The sequence below is a fragment of the Schistocerca piceifrons genome, chromosome 3 (genome assembly GCF_021461385.2).
Source record: "Schistocerca piceifrons isolate TAMUIC-IGC-003096 chromosome 3, iqSchPice1.1, whole genome shotgun sequence".
NCBI lineage: Eukaryota > Metazoa > Arthropoda > Insecta > Orthoptera > Acrididae > Schistocerca > Schistocerca piceifrons.
The window spans coordinates 37420547-37444736 of NC_060140.1; the positions used below are offsets into that span (position 1 = coordinate 37420547).

The 24190-nt window shown below is 42.0% G+C and overlaps 1 protein-coding gene across 2 annotated transcripts in view; it reads left to right on the forward strand.

Annotated features, from left to right (window-relative positions):
• The window catches only part of LOC124788228 (activated Cdc42 kinase Ack), a 499253-nt gene that overhangs the window by 150356 nt on the left and 324707 nt on the right, over positions 1-24190 (forward strand). For both annotated transcript variants that reach the window (XM_047255411.1, XM_047255410.1), the window contains exon 6: positions 5601-5852. In XM_047255411.1, coding sequence (XP_047111367.1) covers positions 5601-5852 — 252 coding nt within the window. The remainder of the gene's footprint in view (positions 1-5600; positions 5853-24190) is intronic.

Consider the following 24190-nt stretch of genomic DNA (forward strand, 5'->3'; position numbering starts at 1 on the left):
GAGAAACAGACTATCCCTCAAATGTAAAAACTTAGAAATAGGTGTTGCAATATGTTGCTGGGTGTGGGAACTATCACTTAGGGGTCTTCAATTGAAGAGCAGGTTATTGGAAATTGTGGCTCCTGGTTTCATCGTGAATGATGATGTTCATGTAATACACTGATCCTGATGAAATATTTATGATGAAGTATATGGATTCTTTCTCTCTCTCATTTTCTCTTTCTCCCTCCCTCCCTCCCCCCCCTTCCTCCCTACTGATTTTTTTTTATTTTTTAAATTTTTTTAAGGAGAGGAAATAGAACAACGTGGTACTTTCTAATGACAAAATTGCAGTCTTTAGCTCAGAAACAGAGGATTGTGTGTGTGTGTGTGTGTGTGTGTGTGTGTGTGGTGTTGAGAACATTAGAGCAATGGGCAATAGCAGTCTCATTCTCACGTTGGCCAGAAAAATTTCAGTTTATATGTAGTGATATCTGGGTGAAAAGCTTCAAAACTAAACATTCAAGATAGCTGAAAACCACCAAATTCATTATTATAAATGATATTGCAATTTTGGAAGAAACAATGGAAGCAGTAGAGAATTTTTGTGTACAGCAGACATGTAGTACCAAATTTCAATGTTGATTACATAATTTTCACTGACCAGTCTGGAACCCATTATGGCTCAACGTATATAAAAGGACCCAGGATTGCAAGAGTCAAAAGAAGATTATAAAAAGGATAATTTCTTCTCACCACATAGCGGAGATCCTGAGTCACAGAAAGGCATAACAAAAAGACTGTCAGAAACTGAGCTGCTGGACAACAAGTCCTTTGTCAGAATACCAGAGAAAGAAAGTTGCTACTCACCATACAGTAGAGATGCTGAGTCGCGATAGGCACAACAAAAAGATTCATACAATTATAGCTTTTGGCCATTAAGGCCTTTGTCAGCAGTACACAGACGCACACGCAAACGCAAATGCAAACGCAACTTGCACACACGTCTGCAGTCTCGGAGAGCTGAAACCACACTGCCTGAGTGTGTGTATGCATGTGTGTATGTGTGCCTACTGCTGACAAAGGCCTTATTGGCCGAAAGCTATAATTGTTTAAATCTTTTTGTTGTGCCTATTGCGACTTGGCATCTCCGCTATATGGTGAGTAGCAACTTTCTTTCTCTGGTATTGTTTGTTACATTCCATCCTGAATTTTCCATTGTTAGACCTTTGTCAGAAAGAGACAATATGGACATGCACACTCTCATGGAAATGCGTTCGGTCCTTGAACTGTTAGTACTGTCAAGAAATTAGAATAATATAAGAATATTGTTACTTGCTCAAGTCAGAAAATCTATCAAAAGACGTTAATGAAAAATTCTTGGAAACAACATTAAAAACTTATGTGGCTAACGGCAAATTCCTTCTATTGACTGACTTGTAGGATGGCCAAGCAGATTTGAGATTATATGAAGAGACATTCATCAGTGAGGGAGATGAAGTAATGTATACTCTGAAAATTATTCCACCCAAATGTACTCCTCTTGCTCAACCCTCTGATGTATATTTCTATCTCCAAATCAAAAATTGAATTAAAAGGCTGCAAAGTGCTCCTGAACAATAGCAAGAATTATCATCAAGAAAATACATTTTATCGTACAGCATCAACTCAGTGCTCCTGTTTTCTCCCCAGCAATCATGCAGCATCAATTCAGTGCTCCTGTTTTCTCCCCAGCAATCATGCAGCATCAATTCAGTGCTCCTGTTTTCTCCTCAGCAATCATGCAGCATCAATTCAGTGCTCTTGCTTTCTCCCCAGTTATTTGTTATGCTTGGTATGCATCAAGGAAAGACCTTCAGTGAAAACCTTGAATTAAGTATCCCTTCTGCTGAAGCATATTCTGGAAAAAAGTTCTTGCTCAATGGCTTTCATAAAAATGTGCATGCTGTGTACAATATGTATGTCTTAAATATTTCTTTGATGATTATCACCTTAAAAATATAATGTAAATCTAATAGTAAATAAAATACAGATAATTAATTGCTGTAGTTCTTGGAAATTTTACTTTCATTCAAAACTTCACCCCATTATGTAACTCAATTTTTTAAAAATGTTAAAATTAAGTAATCATAACTAAATGTATGTAAATTGAACTGTTTGAATATACTGAAATTTTTGTAATTAATAAGTCAACATTGCAAGGAATGAAAAGAATGGGGACAAAAAAAAATCACACTAGCAATGGGAATCGAACCCGAATTGACGAGTTGGCAGTCGGTTTGCTTGACCACTGTACCATGCCACTGACTTACACAACTGTTGCTCAAAAATTCCTCAGACCACTCGAAAATCTTTAGACAGTATTTTATTTTTTGCTGTGGCCCCCTCAGGTGAGATATTTTAGTAACTTGAAAGGGGCAACTACCTCCTGCATCTCACATTGTTTGAGCCAACTCAGTGAGCCCCATCCCGTGACTACTCCGTGTGAGCTCTGCCTAGACAATCTTGAATGCAGCTTTGGTTTCTGTCTCAGTGCGTTTTAGTTTCTTGTCTGCTGAGCAAATACACTACCTCCATTTGGCAATAGTCTATTCTGTGTAAATGCACTTAGATTTTCTCCATAGATCTCACTTCTGTCAATTTTGGGTTCTAACAAAGTTTCTGTACCTAGTGTTATGTGAGCTGCATTGATTTTTAAGAGGGCTTCAGACTCTTGACACTTTGTTGTGAATGCTTTGACAATGAATCACTAAGATTTTAATAGTCTTGCCTGTGTTGTACATTTCTTTGGATCTTGTACTGTCACTTACAGGTCCCCCACAGTTATTGTTATGTATACTGGATTGAGAGTTGCCTAACATAAAACCAACCAACATTGTGTGCCACCTACACAGTCACCTGTCTGGGTAACTGCATCTGCAAAAAGTTGCAGTCAAGCTTGTCACAGAACATTTGAAGTGTCCGTTTCAATCCTTGTACTTGAGTGAGAATCAGGGGGCCTCGATGAGTTCTAGAGACAATGCTTCATCAAAACTCTTTGAGTAAGGCTGCTCATCTCAAGCTCCTCTGCCATTCACTGAAATAATCAAAGTATGACCTCTGCGCCCAGATGGCAGACACCGTTTTTTCCCCTATGGGCACAACACTCTGTAGTTGAGCCCCCAGGCGAACACACTGAGTGCCTCGTGTTCCTTCTTATACCTTGCTGCCCATTCACATGGGCGTGTGTAGTTGAAGTTGATAAAGCAAAGTAAGTTTTGGAGGAGGCTTTTATCAAGTAGCAGGTGTGAAATGGTCATTGTCATTGTACATGTTATTGTCATTGTTTTCTCTGGTGGATGTGGTGGTCTTGAAGGTGAAATTTTGACTGGTAGGTTACTTGCTATTCTGAATATAGGGTGTATACGACCCGGGAATTTTTTCATGCGGGAGAAAACCGGGAAATACCCGGGGAATTTTTTCATCCGGTAGAAAACGGGAAAACCTGGGATTTTTTAGAATTCCGGGATATATTTTTGTTTTAGTTTTCAGTTAAATTTTTGTTATTTTGACTGGTAAGAAATAATACTCTAACAAAGGATATTACTGCATCCCTCTGCTGCAAAATAATACTGCAGCAATAAAACATGAATGAGAGAAAAAAAACTAAAATAAAACTTAAGTTGCAAGGGAAATGCGCCATGTGCACAACGAAACACAGTGCTCATACAAGCGTTTGCCAGTAGCAAAATGTGTAAAAAGGCTTTAGGTAGACTATGCAGTGCTTCATAACAACAAATTGCGTCTGATGAGCATGATGTCAGAACAGTTTACATTAGATTCTTGTGAGCATTTGTGAGCGGGCCCACACGCGTGCGCAGTTGAGTCACACATGTACCTTCTCCCTTCTGGCTACAAAAGTGTGGTTGTTAGCTGTATAAGCAAGCAGCAAGATGCTATCTGGAAAAATTTTACTGGTGTGCGCAAGCTGCCATATTCACTGGTAGCAAACAGGGGTATCTGCCCCGGGCGGCAATTTCAGTCAAGCATTAATTGCCTTGCAGAACAATGAAGTTATTTTTGTCAGTTTGCTAAAGAAACATGGCTTTATTAATCTTTTCCGCTGAGGCAGTCAATTTATTTGAAATGAAGTGTTTAATTCCACAATAGTTCCAGCTGTTCTCTGCATTTGAAAAGAGCATGTTTTCATCTTCTAGCACGTATGGCATTATGCCATAATAAAGAACCAAAAATGAGATAATGCAGTAGTGGTAGTCCAAGAAAATTTACAACCGAATCTGGACTTATGAATGTCCACTTGAAGCCGAATTATGCATTTTAGTATGCTTCACGAAATTCCTCTGATGTCTTGTTTCTTTTGTGACATAATGTAAGATCTTTAAATGGTTTACACGTATGAATATACGGGCTTCCTGCATCACCATAGCTGCGCAAGCGCAGTAAAGCCTGTTATCTGGCGCTTTCGGGTAACTGCTGAAATGAACCTCTTTTTTAAAGGTCGTGGGAAAATATTGCGAATGATTGATTGAAAAGCTTTACTTTCAAAGTAAATTTCCTTTTACGCAAAATGAAATAAGTGAGAGAATGTGCGATGAATTTCTTTTTCTTAAATCACAGAGCATTTGACTCTCATCTAAAAATCAACTGTTTGAGGATGGCCATTTAGTAAAAATTTCGAGCCCAGAAGATCAGATATTTATGTCGGTATTAAAAATTTTACTGGCACATTTGTGTGATGTATCTTAAAGTGTAACACGCGCAAAAAAGATAAACATTATACGTGAAACTTTAGCTTCTATTGCAGCTTATTAATCGTCGAGACCAATATTATATGTGAAAGCTCTGCTTTTCTTGTAGCAACACTGTGTATATTAATTTACATCATTAACTTTTCCTATTTGTGTGTACACGCTACTTAACAGTGATAAGCTATTGGCTGACTGCATCAAGTGTCCTAAGCTCTGAATATCCCCTGTATCAGGTGGCAAGATCACATGACACGAGCTATGAGTGGCTTACAAAACGCACTGCAATCTCGATTTCAATGCTTCGGAAAGTAATATGCGGTGTTTTGTGGATTTCGAATTTATACTTTCGTAATACGAAAATGTGCAGAGTACGTGGTCTTTTTTTCTGAGTTTTGTTTTCTAGAGGGCTGAAAAATTCTATGCTGGTGTTAAAACCATAACCATTCAAAGTACTGATAAATTTTACAGTTCCGAGAAAAAATATACTGTCATTTAACAAGGGAAAAGTGTATTTTCACCCGGGAGAAAGTGTGTTTTCAACTGGGAAATCCAAGAATTTTTTTTTCCTTGTCCACATATACACCCTGGAATACAATCGAAGGCCCAGGGCCTGAGCAAGCTTAAGATCTGACATGATGGACACATCACTATCAGTAGGGTCGAATATCAAAGTCTCTCTCTCTCTCTCTCTCTCTCTCTCTCTCTCTCTCTCTCTCTCTCTCTCTAGATGCACTAAAATGAGTTTAAAGACATTTTGAATTACCTTCTGCAACTTTTAAACATCTAGAGCGCTAAAGAGATGTGCTATTTTGTATCAACGTAGTGGTACTTTCAAAGGTAGTACAAATTTTCCACATTCTCTGGTTGTTTCAGCATTGTGGGAGTATGCAGTTCAAGTGGCCACAGGCATGGCATACCTGGAATCGAAACGATTCATCCACAGAGACTTGGCATGCCGTAATGTGCTGCTCGCCTCAGTTGATCGTGTCAAGATCGGAGACTTTGGCTTGATGCGAGCCCTCCCACACCATGAAGATTGCTACATCATGACTGAACACAAGAAGGTTCCATTTCCATGGTGTGCACCCGAGAGCTTGAAGAGTCGCCAGTTCAGTCATGCTTCAGGTATAGTTCAGCAGCCAGTTTCATCATCCGTATTTTTCTTTAAAAATTAATAAGTTAGCACATTTAGGATTTTATATTTTGAACTGATTTTTTGTTTAGTCTCTCGGTAAACATATGAGGGCTGAAAATATTTAATTCCTCTTTATGCAGAATGTCTGATACAACCTCACTTTGCTCTGAGCTCTTACTGTGATTAGCTGCATAGTTATTGTTCCAGAAATTGGACAGTGCCTGGGTGTTCGCTACAGTGATATGGTACAAGCTGTGCAGTTATTGTGGCTGAAATTGAACACTGTGATGGGAGTTTACTACACTGATTGCTGGGAGACTCTGTGTAGTTACTGTGGCTAAAATTGGACTGTGTAATGGTAGTCCGCTAGAGTGATTGATGGGACGAGCAGTGTAGCTATTGTGACTGAAATTGGACTTTGTGACCAGAGCTGTATGGAGGTGATTGTGTGCTCTTGCCAAAACTGCCAAAGCTTTTAACAAAAATGCCAAAGCTCTCTTTCCACCCCTCCTCCCCTCCGCCTCTCCCCATAAAATTACTTTTTTACAGTTGTCTCTATGCAGAATTAGCAACCTTTATCATTTCATAAGTAGGTTAAAAAAATGAATCTTTATTGAAAAATATTGTTTAAATGAATTATCAGTGAAAAATATTGTACAGAACATATTAAAAGTATCACTTAAGCAAATAGTTTCAAAACACTGAGGGGCACGTACCTCCTGCGGCGAGCACGGGTCCCCAGTCCTCCTGCGTGTCCAGGGTTAAGAATAGGCCTGAGGTATTCCTGCCTGTCGTAAGAGGCGATTAAAAGGAGTTTCATGTGTTTTGGCCTTTATGTGATGGTCCCCTGTAGGGTATGACCTCCGTTCTTCAAACTTTTCCCCAGATAGGGGCTAACGATTGCGGTTCGCATGTGGTCCCTTCTCTCCCAACTGGAGTCCTTCCCTTTACCACCTCTACTTGTAGTCCGTTCACGTACACCTCCATGGTGTACGCCTCGGCCACAGCTTCGTCTGGACCTTTTGCGTGCCCCTAATGACTCCATTAATCCTGCTGCTCTCCGCTGTCATTTCCTCTCGATTCTTGACGTGTTCCGGGGCTCTGAAGCGGTTTACACCGACGGCTCAATGGCTCGTGGTCACAAAGGCATCGCATATGTTCATGGAGGATATACTGAGCAGCACTCCTTGCCAGTTGGCTGCCATGTTTTCACTGCAGAGCTGGCAGCCATATCTCGTGCTCTCGAGTTTATCTGCTCATGCCCTGGCGAGTCATTTCTCCTGTGTACTGACTCATTGAGCAGCCTACAAGCTATCGACCAGTGCTACCCTCGCCACCCACTAGTAGCGTGCATTCAGGAGTCCATCTATGCCCTGGAACAGTCCCATTGTTCTGTGTTATTTGTGTGGACCCCAGGACACGTCGAAATCCCCGGCAGTGAACTTGCTGACAGGCTGGCCAAAAAGGCAACACAGAAACCGCTTCTGGAGATAGGCATCTCCGAAGCTGACGTGCGTTCTGTCTTACATCGCAGGGTTTACCAGCTTTGGGAGATGGAATGGCGTAACAGCATGCACAACAAACTGTGTGTCATTAAGGAGACTATGAATATGTGGAAGTCTTCCATGCAGGCCTCTCCTAGGGAATCAGTTGTTCTCTGCCGGCTCAGAATTGGCCATACGTGGCTAACGCATGGTTACCAACTCCGTCGTGAGGACCCACCTCAGTGTCACTGTGCTCCCAAATGACAGTCGTCCACCTCTTGCTGGACTGCCCACTTTTAGCTGCTCTGCAGCAGACTTTTAACTTTCCCAGCACCCTGCCCATGGTGTAGGGTGACAATGCTCCACAGCAGCTTTAGTTCTATGTTTTATCTGTGAGAGTGGGTTTTATACTTCTATGTAGGTTTTAGCGCATGTCCTTTGCCCCTTTGCGTCCTTGACCCTAGTGCTGTTAGGGTGGAGGTTTCAATGTGTTGCAGAGTGGCTGGCTTTCCCTTTTTATTCTCGTGGTTTTCCAGCCACTGTAATCTGCTTTCATGTTTTACTCTCTTCCGTTTCTAGCATCTCTGTTGTTTTCTTGTCCTCTTTTGTTCCTTTTAGTGTTCTTTGCCCTCATTTCGTTCTTGTGGTTTTTCCTTTCTTTCCGTTTTGCGTTATATGTTTGGTCCGTTTTATTCTCACAGTTGTGGCATTGTTTTATTAGGAACAAGGGATTGATGACCTCGCAGTTTGGTCGCTTCTCCCGCCTTTAAACCATCCAAGCAACCATGGACTTCTTTGCACTTGATATCTAGCACAGTAGCCAGTCCTTTGTGGTGGGGCCACCATGTAACCTGTTGGTTGTAGCCCCCTGACCACACAGGGATCACTCTGCTGATGCCTGCGCCATTAACAACACCAGCAGTCTCTAAGCGTTCACGAGCTGAATTCAGCACACAGAAGTACGACCCCAAATCATTCCCCTCCCTGGCCGCACCATGAGAAGAACACCAGGCTAAGGATGTCAGCGGATCTTGTATGTTAGAGAGCTGATGGGGAATCTTTCATGACGATGAAGCCTCAGTTTTTTGTTGATCATTTAGAGGACAAGTTTGGGAAGGTGGAGGGATTGTCAAAAATGAGATCTGGCTCAGTCTTGATCAAAACAGCATCCTCTGCCCAGTCACGGATGTTACTTGCTTATGACAAGTTGGGGGATTTCTGTAACCATCATGCCCCACAGGAGCTTATATATGGTCCAGGGTATCATATTTCACAGAGACCTTCTTTTGCAGTCTGACGATGAGCTGTGCACCAATTTAGAGTGGCGAGGTGTACAGTGTCTGGTGTGTCCAGTGGGCTCAGAGGTATAATCAGGTTGTCGCCGGTGCCTGCATCTTGGGCTTCAAGCCTTCAAGGGTGGCACATTACCCGAGGAGGTCAAGGTGATGGTCTACCGGTGTGATATAAAGCCCTATATCCCTCCCCTGATGCGGTGCTTTAAATCCTGGACGTTTGGCCATATGTCATCCCGCTGTACTTCCAGCGTCACATGTTGAGATTGTGGACGCCCATCACATCCCAGTACTCCATGTGCCCCGTCTCCCATCTGTCTGTGTCAGCTGCGGAGAGCAGCATTCGCCTTGCTCACCAGACTGCAGGATTCTCCAGAAAGAAAGGGAAATCATGGAGTACAAGACCCTGGACCGGCTGAACTACACTGAGGCTAAGAGAAAATTTGAATGCCTGCATCCTGTACACATGACATCATCTTACACTGCCATTACAACAGTTCTGGCTCCATCAGCTCTGCCAACCCCAAGCCCGAAGACTACACCTGCCCCTCGATTGTGGTGGTGCATTTCCCTCCCTGTTGCTCATGCACCATCTCCTTCAGGAGCAACCCCCCCCCCTCCCCCCCTCCCTTAACTATCGGGGACATCTGTCCCCACTTCTAAGCTGGAGAAGCTTAAGTCCTCTTCGGCTCCTCTCGCTAGGAAGGGGTCCCTTGGGTCACTCCCTTGCCAAGCTTTCTGCCAGTGGGAAAGATGACACTCGCCAGTGACTAAAGAGCTCAAAAGCAGAGGTCCTCTCATCAGGGAAACCCAAGGACCAACGAGAGAAATGTAAAAAGAAGACCCCCTAAGACCAAGGAAATTGCGGTGGCACCCACACCACTGCTACATACAAGCTCTGCATCTGACATCCTCAGACAGTGGATATAGACTGCTCAGGCAATAAGTCGGTGGCAGCAGGTGACCCTGAGGTGTAAACTGCCTCATTGAATGTTCCATGCCTTCCCAGTCTTGTGATGATGTCATCCTCCAGTGGAATTGCGGCAGTTTTTTTCACTGCCTGGCTGAGCTACGGCAACTGTTAAGCTTCACATCTACTATCTGCATTGCCCTCCAGGAAACGTGGTTCCTGGCAATGCGGACCCCTGCCCTCCGCAGCTATAAAGGGTATTACAGGAACCGTAGCGACTATAATTGAGTGTCAGATGGAGTTTTCGTTTGTCCTAAACTCAGTCTGTAGTGACACCGTGCCCCTTGAAACCCGTCTTGAAGCTGTGGCTGTCAGAATGAGGACAGTGCAGGAAATAACTGTCTGCAATGTATATCTTCCTCCAGATGGTGCAGTACCCCTGAATGTATTAGCTACACTGATTGATCAACTCCCTAAACCTTTTCTACTTTTGGGAGATTTTAACGCCCATAACCTCTTATGGGGTGGCACAGTGCTTACTGGCCGAGGCAGAGATCTTGTAACTGTACTGTCTCAGTTTGACCTCTGCCTCTTAAATACTGAGGCTGCCAAACATTTCAGTGTGGCTCGAGGTAGTTACTCGGCCATTGATTTATCAATTTGCAACCCAATACTTCTCCCATCTATACACTGGAAAGCACATGACGACCTATGTGGTAGTGAACCCTTCCCCATCTTCCTGTCACTGCCCCGGTGTCACGCCCATGGACGCCTGCCCAGAAGGGCTTTAAGCAAGCTGTACTGGGAAACTTTCACTTCTGCTCTCACCGTTCATTCTCCCCTACACGGTAACATCGGTGTAATGGTTGAGCAGGTGACAATAACAATTGTTTCTGCGGCAGGAAACGCAATCCCTCGCTCTTAAGGGTGCTGCCAGCTTAAGGCAGTCCCTTGGTGGTCGCTGGAAGTCACTGAAGCAATTAAGGAGCATTGACAAGCTCTACAGCAACAAAGCAACACATTTCCCTGGAGCACCTCATAGCCTTTAAACGGCTCCATTCCCGCATTCGCCAACTTATCCAACAATGGAAGCTGGAGTGTTGGGTGAGATAAGTCTCGACCATTGGGTGCCATACATCACCTTCCCAACCCTGGACACAGATCAAATCTCTGTCTGGTACCAGACCCCAACAGGTGTTCCCGGTGTTACCATAAATGGCGTGTTATCTACCGAAGCAAATGCGATTGCTAAGCACTTTGCTCGATCCTCTGCGTCTGAGAATTACCCCTAACCCATTCACACTCTCAAACGGTGGCTGGAAGGGAAAGTCCTGTCATTCACTACAGGCCACAGTGAATCCTAAAACACCCCATTTACAGAGTTGGAGCTCCTCAGTGCCCTTGCACATTGGCTCAGAGACAGCTCCTGTGCCCGATCGGATCCACATCCAGATAATTAAAAATCTCTCATCCGAGTACAACCGACATATCCTCGTCATCTTCAACTGGAACTGGTGCGATGGTGTCTTTCCAACTCAGTGGTGGGAGAGCACTGTCATTCCGGTGCTCAAACCTGGTAAAAACCCACTTGATGTGAATAGCTATGCCTCACCAATGTTCTTCGTAAGCTGCTGGAACTTATGGTGTGTCGGCGGTTGGGTTGGGTCCTGGAGTCACATTGCCTACTGGCTCGACATCAGGGCGGCTTCCACCAGGGTCGCTCTACCACCGATAATGTTGTGTCCATTGAGTCTGCCATCCGAACAGCCTTTTCTAGACACCAACACATGGTTGCCATCTTTTTTGAATTACATAAAGCATAAGACATGACCTGGCAACATCATATCCTTGCCACATTGTATGAGTGGGGTATCCCGGGCCCACTCCCAACTTTTATGCAAAACTTCCTGTTGCTCCATACTTTTTGTGTCCAAGTTGGTGCCTCCCATAGTTCCATCCATATCCAGGAGAATGGAGTCTGACAGGGCTCTGTATTGAGTGTGTGTCTATTTTTAGCAGTCATTTCCGGTCTAGCTGCAAGTGTCGGGCTCCCCGTCTCACCTTCTCTGAATGCAGACAACTTCTGCATTTTGTACTGCTGCTCCAGTACTGGTGTTGTTGAGTGTCACCTACAGGGAGCCATCCACAAGGCGCAGTCATGGGCTCTAGCCTATGGCTTCCAGTTTTCCGCTGTGAAAACGTGTATCATGCATTTCTGTTGGCGTCGTACCACTAATCTGGAACCAGCACTTTACCTGTCGATTCTTAGGTCTGGTTTTTGACGCTCCTTTGACCTGGCTTCCCCATCTTTGTCAGCTTAAGTTGAAGTATTGGCTGCACCTCAATGCTCTCCGCTGCCTGAGCAACACCAACTGGGGTGTAGATCGCTCCAGGCTGCTGCAGCTCCACAGAGTCCTTGTTAAATCAGCCTTGACTGTTGGGATGTGATTTATGGTTTGGTAGCACCCTCAGCATTGTGTTTGCTCGACCCATCACACCATTGCGGAGTTTGGCTAGCGACAGGAGCTTTTAGGATGAGTCTGGTGACAAGTGTATTGGTGGAGGCTGGAGTGCCTCTGTTGAAGATCAGACATGCACAACTGCTCACCAGTTACGTTGCACACATTCATAGCTCTCCTGAACATCCTAACTACCATCTTCTTTTCCCAACCATGGCAGTTCGCCTCCCGCAAAGGCAGCCCTGGTCAGGGCTAAAGATTGCGGTTCGCGTGCCATCGCTTCTGTCTGAACTGGAGTCCTACTCATCACCACCTCTCCTTGAGGTCCATTCATGTTCACCTCCATGGTGTAGCTGTAGGCCGAAGCTTCGCCTGGACCTTTATCGTGGCTCTCCAGTGTCACTTCCTTCTCAATTCTTGAAGTGTTCTGGGATTTTGAAGTGGTTTACACCGACGGCTCGATGGCAGATGGTAATGTTGGATTTGCCTTTGTCCACAGAAGTCATATTGAACAGCATTCCTCACCCGATGGCTGCAGTGTATTCACTGCAGAGCTGTGGCCGAAAGCTTCATGTAGTGCCTTTTTAATTGTGCCTGCCTGCAGCTTGACGTGTCTTGTTTACGGTAAGTTTCCGTTGTTTGATTTTTTCCATACAGCTTTCTTCCATTCTGTGATGTCTTCCTTTGTTACTCTTCTCTATAGCTTTACTCTTCTCAGTGACTATTCTATTCCTTCCTTCCTGTGTTTATTCAACACATTCCAAACAACATCGATTTCAAACTATAATGTGTCAATGATAGTCGATGTGCAACACAGGCTACGTGACTGCGTGGATTGTTGATACAGGATCGGGTGGCCCCGATTATTTCCTCTGATAGTTATAATTATGTGATGTTTAAAGCTTTCCCGGCATACTGATTGTTCCATAAAAACACGGGAGAACTGCCGGATATTAGTAACTTTCTGCCACGATATTTCGGCACAGAGTCTTCTGGCCATCTTCAGGTGAGTACCACTGTAGAAGTACTGGCGAGTATGCGCTGAGCTCCGCTATTTAAAGCCTTCTGAGGTGACATTGCACTTGCGCTGCTCAGCGTGCACGTTCATAATGGTTCCGTGCGCTGCGCCTCGCGCCCTCCACTGTGAAAGCCTGGCGTATCGGTGTCAGCTCGATTTCCATCTTTATGCAGATAACTACGTCGACTACAAAGTTTCTCTATAACAGGATTCCAAGCAGAGTTCAGCTGATAACCGCTATCTCGATTGATGAGAGTCTCGTTGTCAGACAATCTTATTTCCACAGATTCATTGATAAGATTGTCTGACAACGAGACTCTCATCAATCGAGATAGCGGTTATCAGTTGAACTCTGCTTGGAATCCTGTTATAGAGAAACTTCGTAGTCGACGTAGTTATCTGCATAAAGATGGAAATCGACCTTACACCGATACGCCAGGCTTTTGCAGTGGAGGGCGCGAGGTGCAGCGCACGGAGCCGTTATGAACACGCACGCTGAGCAGCGCAAGTGCAATGTCACCTCAGAAGGCTTTAAATAGCGGAGCTCAGCACGTACTCGCCAGTACTACTACAGTGGCATTCACCTGAAGATGGCCAGAAGACTCTGCGCCAAAATATCGTGGCAGGAAGTTACTGATATCCGGCAGTTCTCCCATGTTTTTATGGAACAGTTATAATTATATTTATTCCTATTGATCCCACTTCATCCCTCATCCAGGTATAGTTTAGAGTCTTGTTTTCCACACTCGCTCATGTCACACAAATGTGTAATCCCCAACCTAACACCCCTGCCCCTCCACTTCCCTTACTGTGATATGCACACACTCCCATACCTCATCCTTTCCTTTTCTTTCAAGTTTTCGTACACTTGTAACATATTTATGCATATGTTTCGTGGTTTCATACAGTTTCATGTATTTTTCCATATTTTTACATATTTGTGTGTATTTTTCCATATCTGTGTGTACTTTTTCATATCTACACATGTTTCTGTGTGTCTTTATATATTTTTTACATATCTCTTAGAATCTTTTTGCTGATACAGCTCCTCTCACAATCATCAACACCTATTTTGCCCATTTATGCATCATTCCCATTTCCTTTACTCCAGTCCTGCTGCAGTGGATCCATCTTTCTGCACCATTTCAGAAAAGTATCTCTTTTCGTGGCTTAATGCCAGTCTCACATTCTGCTTCCCAAATGCTGCATAAACCATGGAATCTCCCCAAACAGCATAACCATAAAAATTCCTTTCTCTGTATCCCACTCTTCCTTTCACAGTGACCTTCACATTTTCAGATTCTGCCAGTCTCTAGCCCTCACAAACCTGGCACTGCAAAAACATGTCTCCATGGCAGAGACATCACAGAAACACCTCTGCTCCCTCCGTAAGATACTATTACTGTGCAATCCCTGCTTTGTACATAATATTTTTGAAATTGAGTCCCTTGCTCTCCAGCACCTGGAAGAGCATTCCAGACAGTACCTTCATAAGTTATCCAACCCCTACCACATCCACAGTGTTCCTCCTCATCCACTCCTCACAGCAGCTAAATGCTACCTGCCTGACCTTGTCAACTTGCCACATTCCTCAAAACTCCCTACTAGCACTCCACCAAATCCAGAGCTGAAACATTTCCGTAACACTGTTGTTAGCAGTCCCACCAAGACCCTCAGCTCCACAGAAGTTTCAGAAGTATAAGTCTGAATGTAACCTTGCTGGACATGTCATGGACCAACTCTCCTTCTCCCGATCTCTGCAGTGGAAATACTTCTTTGCCAACAGTCCCTTCAACCAAAGCCAACGTACTTCTCAATTCAATAACCTTTACCAACAGCCGTGTACTTTGGGTTATTTTATCTTGAACGCAACCAGCCTCAGCAATTCATTTTGCCATCTTCAGGCCCCATATGCTTTTTTTGAATCCACTAGCTTATTGTATGGTGCCATAAAACTGGATACTGTGAATTCCAGTTGTTGTGCAACTGATTCATACTAAACATTGAACCCTACTTCTCCCAGTTCATATGACCATCCAACTGCAAATGATGAGAGTGCACTACAATGATACATGTGGCTGAAATATGACTGTTTGGTGGGAGCTCACCAAGCGATCTATGTAATGAGCTGTTGTAGACTCTGGAACAGCAGCTATTTATCCAAGAGAATGAATATAACTGCACTGATGTTAGCTCTCTCTATTGCTGTGTAAAAAGACATTAAGCTGCCAAACCTGGAACCGTGAAACAGTGTGATAAATGTAGAGTTGGAAGACTGTTGTGAGCAATTGATGAGTTTAACAAGAGAAGAGTTGATTGGCGGCTCCATGGCATAGTGTGTGCACCAGAACCGATTTTGCTGACAGTAAAACAACAAAATACGGCCAATGCTGATTTTGCTTCCAATTCTAAGAGAAGAGTTGAAAACAACTGACTCAGGCAATTACTTGGCTGTAAGTTGCTGGCTGAATCAGTATTTCACAAGATCATGGAACTCGTACAATCACTTTGCTCGTTCACCGTTCATCAGTACAAGAAGATGAAACCAACTGGACTAAAAAATAACCTAAATATTGGCACCCTTAATATATTAACCCTCAGTGGAAAAATGGAAGAAATGACAGATGTACTGACAGAGAGGAAGTTAGATATATTGGGATTAAGCGAAACAAAGTGGAAGGGAAAAGGTGAGAAGAATTTGAGAGGAGGAGGAAAACTGTACTGGAGTGGGAATAACAGGTCTGGAAGAAATGGCGTGGCAGTGATGGTGAATAAGAATTTACAAAGCTGTATTGAAAATGTGAGATATATATCAGACAGGATCATAATCTTAAACCTGAGATTCCAAAAAGAAACACTAAAAGTAATCCAGATTTATGCACCTCAAGTGGGATGTAGCGAAGAAGAGAAGATGGACTTTGAAAATGTGTTAGAAAACCATATAGAGAGTAGATTTATGCACCTCAAGTGGGATGTAGCGAAGAAGAGAAGATGGACTTTGAAAATGTGTTAGAAAACCATATAGAGAGTGCTAATATAGTTATGGGAGATTTTAATGCACAGGTAGGCAAAGACAGAAAGGGATTTGAGCAAGTATTGGGATGTTTTGGATATGGAGGCAGAAATGAAGAAGGGGAAATACTCCTGGATTTGTGCCAGAGGAATGGAATGAAAATAGCAAACAGCTGGTTTATGAAGAGAGAAAGTCATGTTATCACCAGATACGTTTGGGATGGAAGAACGAAGAGTGTAATTGATTATATTCTAGTAGATAGGGAATGGGGAGAGAAAGTAACAAATGTGAAGCTAATTCCAAGCGTGAGTGCAGATGGAGACCATAGATTACTGGTGGGACAATGGAAAATGAGTCAGTATGTGAAAAATAGAAAACAGAAGAAAGTGATGAGGATACGGGATTGGAAATTGAAGGTGAGTGAATGTGCTGAGAAGTACAGAGAATTAATAACACAAAAATTTCCAAAAGAAGTTTTCTGCGATATAGAAAAAGAATGGAGTTTATTCAAAGACACTTTAGTCGAAGCAGCACAAAAAGTATGTGGCAGAACATCTGGAAAGCAAAAGTAAGACAGACAAGTTGGTGGGAGGATACCACAATCCAAGCAGTTAGAAGAAAAAAATGGAGCATGGAGAAAATGGTGGAAAGCTAAAAATGACGAAGACCATAAAAGATATGTAGAGGAAAAGAAGAAGTGCAAAGAAACAGTGGAAACAGCAAAGAAAAAGGCATGGGAAGAGTTTACAAAAAAACTTGAAGAAGATGTGAAGAGCAATAAGAAAATGTTCTATAAAATGATGAAAAATAAAAGGAAGGCTTCTGAAGTACCAGTAAAGATGGAAACAGAGGACGGTACCATTATTGAAGATCCAGGGAATATAAAAGATCTCTGGAAAGAACATTTTAAGAAGCTGTTAAACGCTGAGGAGCAGGTACATGAGGAAACAACAAATAATGGAGAAATTGAGAGAAGTTGGGAAGCAGAATTAGGACAAATTACACGGGAAGAAATGGAAAAAGCTGTGAAGAAGATGAATGGGGAGAAAGCCCCAGGACCTGATGAAGTATCAGTGGACATGATAAGAGCAGCAGGTCCAGTGGGAATGCAGTGGCTGTATAGAGTACTATCAAGCGTGTGGAGAAATAGTAAAATACCTGACGACTGGAGAACAGGAGACATTGTTCCCATCTTCAAGAAAGGCAATAAAAGACTTTGTAAAAACTACAGAGGAATAACCCTCATGAGTCATACAGCCAAGATTTTTGAAAGAATTTTACTAAATCGAATAAGTGAAAAGATAGAAAAGGAGCTGAGTGAAGAACAGCATGGGTTTAAGAAAGGAAGGAGCATGATCAACCTGATATTTTCTATCCGTCAACTGATGGAAAAAAGTTGGGAGTATAACAAAAGGGTGATAATGGTTTTTATAGACATAGAAAAGGCATATGACTCAGTTGACAGGGAAAGACTCTGGGAAGAACTGAAGTAGATAGCTATAGAAGATGGATACATTAATGTTATAAAGACAATGTACAGAGGCCACAATTGTAGAATTAGAACACCATTGGGGAACTCTGAATACTTCGAAATAAGACAAGGACTTGAGCAAGGAAGCATTCTATCTCCTGCGCTTTTTAATGTTGTGATGGAGGGAATGAATAGGGCAGTTAAAGATATAGTAAAAGAAAAAGACAAAAAGATGATTTTTGCAGATGATATGGTAATATGGGGTGATAAAGAGGTAGATGTACAGTTACAGCTTTGATGCGTGGAAGGAAATAATGAAAAGGTATGGATTAAAAATAAATAAAGATAAGAGTGAAGTAATGGTATTTGGAAGAGAGAAAGGAATCAACGGAAATATTACCTTGAATGGAGAACCCCTCAAAGTGGTAGAAAGAGTGAAATATCTAGGGATGGAAGAATAACTAACGAAATTAATAGAAAGTTACAGAAGGGAGGAAATTTCTACCAAACAATAAAACATCCGATTTGGAATAATGAAGTTTCAGAAAGAGCAAAACTCCTTATGTATAAGAATTATTACATCCCTATTGTCACCTATGGTGGAGAAACATGGACAATGACAGAAAGGGACTGGAGCAGACTGCAAGCAGGGGAAATGAAATTTCTCAGAGCAGTTAAGGGAAAACAAGAATGGACAGAGTAAGGAATGTAGAGATTAGAAAGGACCTCGAACAAGAAAGTATGAGAGAAGAAATTGAAAGAAAGAGATTGAGATGATATGGGCATGTTAAGAGGATGCATGGGCAGAGACTCCCCAAAATTATCGAAGAACTAAAGATGGATGGGAGAAGACCTAGAGGGCGCCCAAGAACATGGTGGAAAATGGGAGTGAGAATATCTGTTGAAAGGAGAGGTGTGACCTGGCAGCAAGTGGAGGAAGAAAAGTGATGGGAGGACCGAGCCAAATGGAGAGGACTCGTCAGCACCCAGACCCGGCAGTAGCTGGAGCGGTATTTGGATATAGATAGATAGGATATAGATAGATGGAACTCGTACAATCACTTTGCTCGTTCACTGGAAGGTTTGTGCTCAGGGAGGTCTGCGGACACTCATGCCTGAAAATGTGAGTCCAAAGATTTGAATTTTCTGAGCAATTTTTGTCATTTTAAAATACTAACAATGAAGCTTTTTTCTACATCATCATGACAGGTGAAAGTTGGATTCACTGGTATCAACCTGAAACAAGATCTCACTCCAGGAAGTATCCAATAAAAATTTGCCATAGAAAAAAAATTAAAATACAGTCTTCATAATGATTCATAAATGCAGAAAACACTTCCAGCATGTTTCCGTACTTGATTTCAGAAGAATATCTCAAATTTCAGAAGCTCAATAAACATTTACATGCTTTTGAATGAGTTGTTACTTCTTATTCTTTGACTTAGCATTGCACTTGTAATGTGTTGCAAGCAATCATAAAAGCTGCGGCCTTCAATCATCACGTGGTCGGAGCCTGTCGCAAAGTGATCCAGGCATCACTCTCCTCCCAATAACTTAGTGCTCCCCACTGTAATGGAACTGACCAGTAGACCTCATTTTGCTATATTATACACTAATTAAAGTTGTGTTAAAAAGCATTTGCTTATTATTATCTTACGTTAGGTGTTGCAATCAATAATTGATGTTGAAATTGTATGTTCTTTGTAGATATGACTGCGATCTTTGGTCACCAACGGGTTTTTGGCCACTTGAATTCTGGTCGTGGTTGAGTGTAGTTGTATTCAAGTTCTGGCAATACATATGTGGTGGTCCTTTGTGTTTTTTTTTTAAAAACTGTGGAACCCTGCTTCATGATATGGTTAGTCCAATGATAAAAAAGCCGCACCTTTCCTTGCACTCAGAGCAGCAAAGGAATCATCTCCTAGACAACAAGAAGCCATAGGGATAACACAGACTCAGCAGCATCAACAAAGGAGACATCATGGCCAGCTCTACTAAGTACTATACAGCCATTAGCCACACTGTAACGGTGTCCTTATGGAGATAACTTCTTCAGCATAGTAGAGATGGCCTGCGATACCACCACTCTCATCGATTGGACTGTAGGCGGTCTTACTAGCTCACTGCTCCCCACCTCTCTCAGGGGTCAGATTGCAACCTAGCTCACTTGCTTACCTATCCCCACGATTCTTAAGGATCGGATTGCAAGCTAGCTCCCTGCTCCCCACCAAGGCAACTAGCTCTCACAGAAAACATCGCATGGAGCAGAGTACATGGCGACTTCAGGTGTCACTCTGTTCTCTGTGCTCTATATGCAGTGAAACAGCTTACAACTCACTTTAATGACTGAGCACGTCTCCATCCAACTTCAGCTGTTAATTCTTTATATCCTTATTTGATCTCGTATAGTCATCTTCTTGTGTTGTTGCTCTTCTGTTTTCTTGTTGTGTGAGTGTTTTTGTTAGGTTTACTATTATGTCTTCTTCTATGACTGTTGCGTTTGTAGTTTCTTTCGTTGGCGTGTCAGTAGCCTTTATGCATCCATTAATTAATTTGGGTGGATAGGATACTAAATATAACAATTATTTTAACATACATGATAGTCCATGTATACAAGTTGTCTCAGGAGGAATGGTCAATATTCAGAGATAGGACAAGAATGATCATTTGAAGCAAAAAACTAAATATGGACATATGTCCTATTCCAAATGGTTTCCGACACAAAACATATTTAAAATTACTTTTGTATGTTTTTGTTGAATAACACGAAATCCACGGCCTCTGGTGAAAACTAATAGCAGTAGACAATTAAACTGCATCAAATTTCCTTTGAAAGAGTCCTATTCATTTCTCCTCAAGGACTTAATGCTTGCATGAAGAGAGTGATATAATATGGAAATTATTGTGAAACACGAATGCTTTGAGGTCTAGGTAAGCCAGTTTGAGATAGTTTCTCAACTTGATGGACCATGTGTCCCACATCAAATTATTCATCTCCAATTTGTCTACACCACTATAGTACAGTGTAAACGATGACAATGTACAGAATAATAAAGAAAATAAGTAACAATGTACATTACATAAGTTCTATCTCAGGAACCATTCAGAAGAGTGCATATGTCTACATGAAGTTTTTTGCTTCAAATGATCATACCTGCCATATCCGTGATTATTGACCATTCATCCTGGGGCAACATGTATATTATATTTAATTTTTTATTTATTCATTTAATCAGAACAGATTAATGCCCTCAGGACTCCTGTTACATCAGACCAGTGTTTTATGTGTAATTACAAAACTTATTACTATCACAGTTACTTAAAAAATTATAATATTTTTAGTATGATATCTCTTCCTCTTCTCTCTGCATGCAGTAGGCATTTGCCTGTTATGCCCTCTTGGCTCAAATTGTCGATTTTCCTCGGGCTTCCTAAATATCTTCTGCCCAGTAGGTACTAATCATCACCAGTTTTGGTAATCTGTTGTCTTCCATTCTTTTGGCATAGTCCTTCTAGTTGTTTCTTTATTCTTTAATCTGCTCATTTAAGTTTTTCACTCTCATTTTTTTTCTGATGTCTACATTCACTCTCCCCTCAGACAGAATGTACATAGCTACTCTTCTTAGCAATTGGATCTCTAGTGCTTGTATTCTGATGGGAGCAAGTGTTTCTGCTGTGTTGCCCAGCAAAGAGTTTCAAGGTCTAGGGAGCAGTAGCTATTTTGAGCAGTAGTGGGTCAACAATAAGCTTGCTCAAACAGTCCATGGGTGTACTGCCAGTCCATAGTGTCCAACGGGCACAATATTTCGGCACGATGGCGACGTGTCTGCTTGCCGAAAGTACTGGTTTAGTTGCTTGGTTGGAACTATGGAATCAGCTGCAGCTTGTACTTCACCTGCTCTTCCCTAGATCACACTAGCTTTTACATAGAGCATCTGGTCTTTATGTTTTAGATTAATGTATTGGCATGTCTTAGTTATCATTTCTCTCAGTTTGATTGATTCTGTTTGCTTTCTGCATGTAATCAGTTTTATTCTCAAGGATAGGAAGTCGTTTGAGAGTCCAATGTGCAGTGTCGCCAACATTCATGGACTGTTTTAGCTCTTCCATTAGCCAAGGTGCAGGTTTTCCCTTCAGGTTTCCAGTCTTTGGGGAAGCACATTTATTATGTAACAGAGTTAGTTTGGGAATGATGTGAGCTGATATTCCAGGTACAAATTTCTGTGCTTGTAGATTTTGTGGCAAATATATGTGTGGGGGCCTGAATACAGGCTGTTGCATTTGAAGAAGAAACTACACACTTGAATTTCACAGTGAAGGGGCAGAATATTTATGTTAGTGTTCCTAGCATGATTTGCATGATCCTAAGGCGAATTGAATTTTGAAAGGTCAGTTATGAAAGAGGCTATCCTGTCTGCTTTCGGAGGTCTATAGAGTACGCACACTAGGCAAAATTTTTTTTTAAAGGGATTTGATATTCATGACCATATATTTGTGTTGTTTGTCATTATTAGTATTGGATGTGAGTAGCATGGTCTTAAACAAGTCAGTGTTTGTATACCAGTACTCCAATTCATCATCTGCTACTTCTGTGATGTTGTAGGACAGTGGAGTCTATATTTAGGGAACTGGAGAGCACCCTTGGCTTGAGCCAGGTTTCCAAGTTTGTTAGAAGAAAGACATAGATGTCAATATTCTGAAATACATGGCAGAGTTCGTCAAAGTGAGTTGAAAGTGCTGGCCAACTATGTTCTACAGTAACAATACAAACATGATGGTAAAAATAGTGGCTGTATGTGTAGACAAGTTTGTAGCTCCTAAAGCACAGACTTTTAGAGTTCATTTGCACTGCTTTTTTCCAGCCTTTATCCACACCATTATCCTGTGATCTCTTGTTCACATGCTATGTAGCCCAAAATTGGGGTATCACATTATTCAAAACTTTTATCTTTCAGCAGCGAAATCCTCGTATATTATCAGGCTTGTCTTCGGAAGTTTTTTAATCACTATGACTGTTCAGACCTTTTCATATATAAATAATAATTAATTGAAACCTTCAGCTGCTGACAGGTGTTGTTGATATACCTTGATGGGGACAGCTGAAAATGTGTGCCCCAACCGGGACTCAAACCCGGGATCTCCTGCTTACATGGCAGATGCTCTATCCATCTGAGCCACCGAGGACACAGATGAATTGCGCGACTGCAGGGACTTAGCCCTTGCATGTTTCCTGTGAGACCCACATTCCCAACTGTCCACAAGCTACATATGTAATGCACTCATTACTCGCACACACTAAGGTGAAGATTCCCGTAAGAGTTTGGGCAAGCTGTGCACACACAAACTTTATGATTGTGGCTCTGTGTTTTGCAGATCACAACTTCCGACATCCTACACATTAACTTCTGATTATATAATGTGCTATGTTAATAGCAGATGTTTTAATTTTACTAGTGTACTTTCAGTTCTGCACAACAGTGTGTTATCCACATGGCCTTCACCTATAAGAATTAAGAGTGATGTTCGGTACCATTTTACCAAACGGAAGAACAAGGAAAATGCCGCCACTGTCAGCAGATAGTTGTTGTGGTTTCTGTCTCATCGTGAAACCTGAAGAGACATCTAAAATCAAAGCATCTTACAATACCTCTGAAACAATGTGGATCAGGAAGCCAATCAAGATTGCTGTTAATCGATGCAGGAATTCGAGAAATCATTTCTGATGAACTGCCCTCACCAATGTCTGCTTCCACCTTGGGTACAGGTATCCTCCCAAAAAGGCAAATTGAGTCTCGAGCATTCTCCAGCCCGTCAGTGTCATCAGGTTCTGGACCAAGTCCTGATTTATCTCCTTTGTGGTTCCCTCACCCTCAACTGCTTTTCCTTTACAACAACCAGTACGTAAAGCTGTTCACAGTGAGTAAATGTATGGCATTAGATGTATAGCTTTTAAAAATGATTTCCAGTAAAAATTAAAAATTTTCTGGCCACTGAAAAGGCCGTCCTCCGTACATCTGATGCATGGCCGAGTGTAAGCAACATTGGTTTGAGAAGGGTGAACTAAAGGAATACCTTTTACAGTGCTTACAATTTGAAGACAGACAGATTGCAAAATACATCTCAAACTGCAAACTGGGTAAAGTCTGTTATCCCAAATACAATATCAATTTTTTTAGAATCACTTCTGTAATAACAGAAAATGTGTCAGATATGAAATTAACTACCATGGTTTTAAAACTCCCACATATCCCATGCTTTGTACATTCCTTAAACCTTACTGCACAACACGCAACTCAGAAGTCTGTACAGAAAACCATTGATGATTTCAAATGAGGTGTTGTGTTTCTTAAGGAGAAACCATTTGCTTTAAGCAAACTTGCTGAAATGCAAGAAAATTTAAAAAAGACAGAGTGAAATTGAAACAAGATGTCCCAACCACATGGAACTACTTACGAAATGTTTAAAAGATTTACTTTAAATGAAGATCCCATAATTTTCTACCTGGATTTTAGATGGAAAATCGATCACCGTAAACTTAAGATACAGACTGGGAGATAATGCAACAGGCTTTCCAAATTTTGAAAGTACTTGATGTGGTAACCGACGAAGTGCCCACACAGAAAACAGCCTCAGTTTCAATACTGAAAATCTTGCCAAGATTAATGGAATGGCAATTGAAAC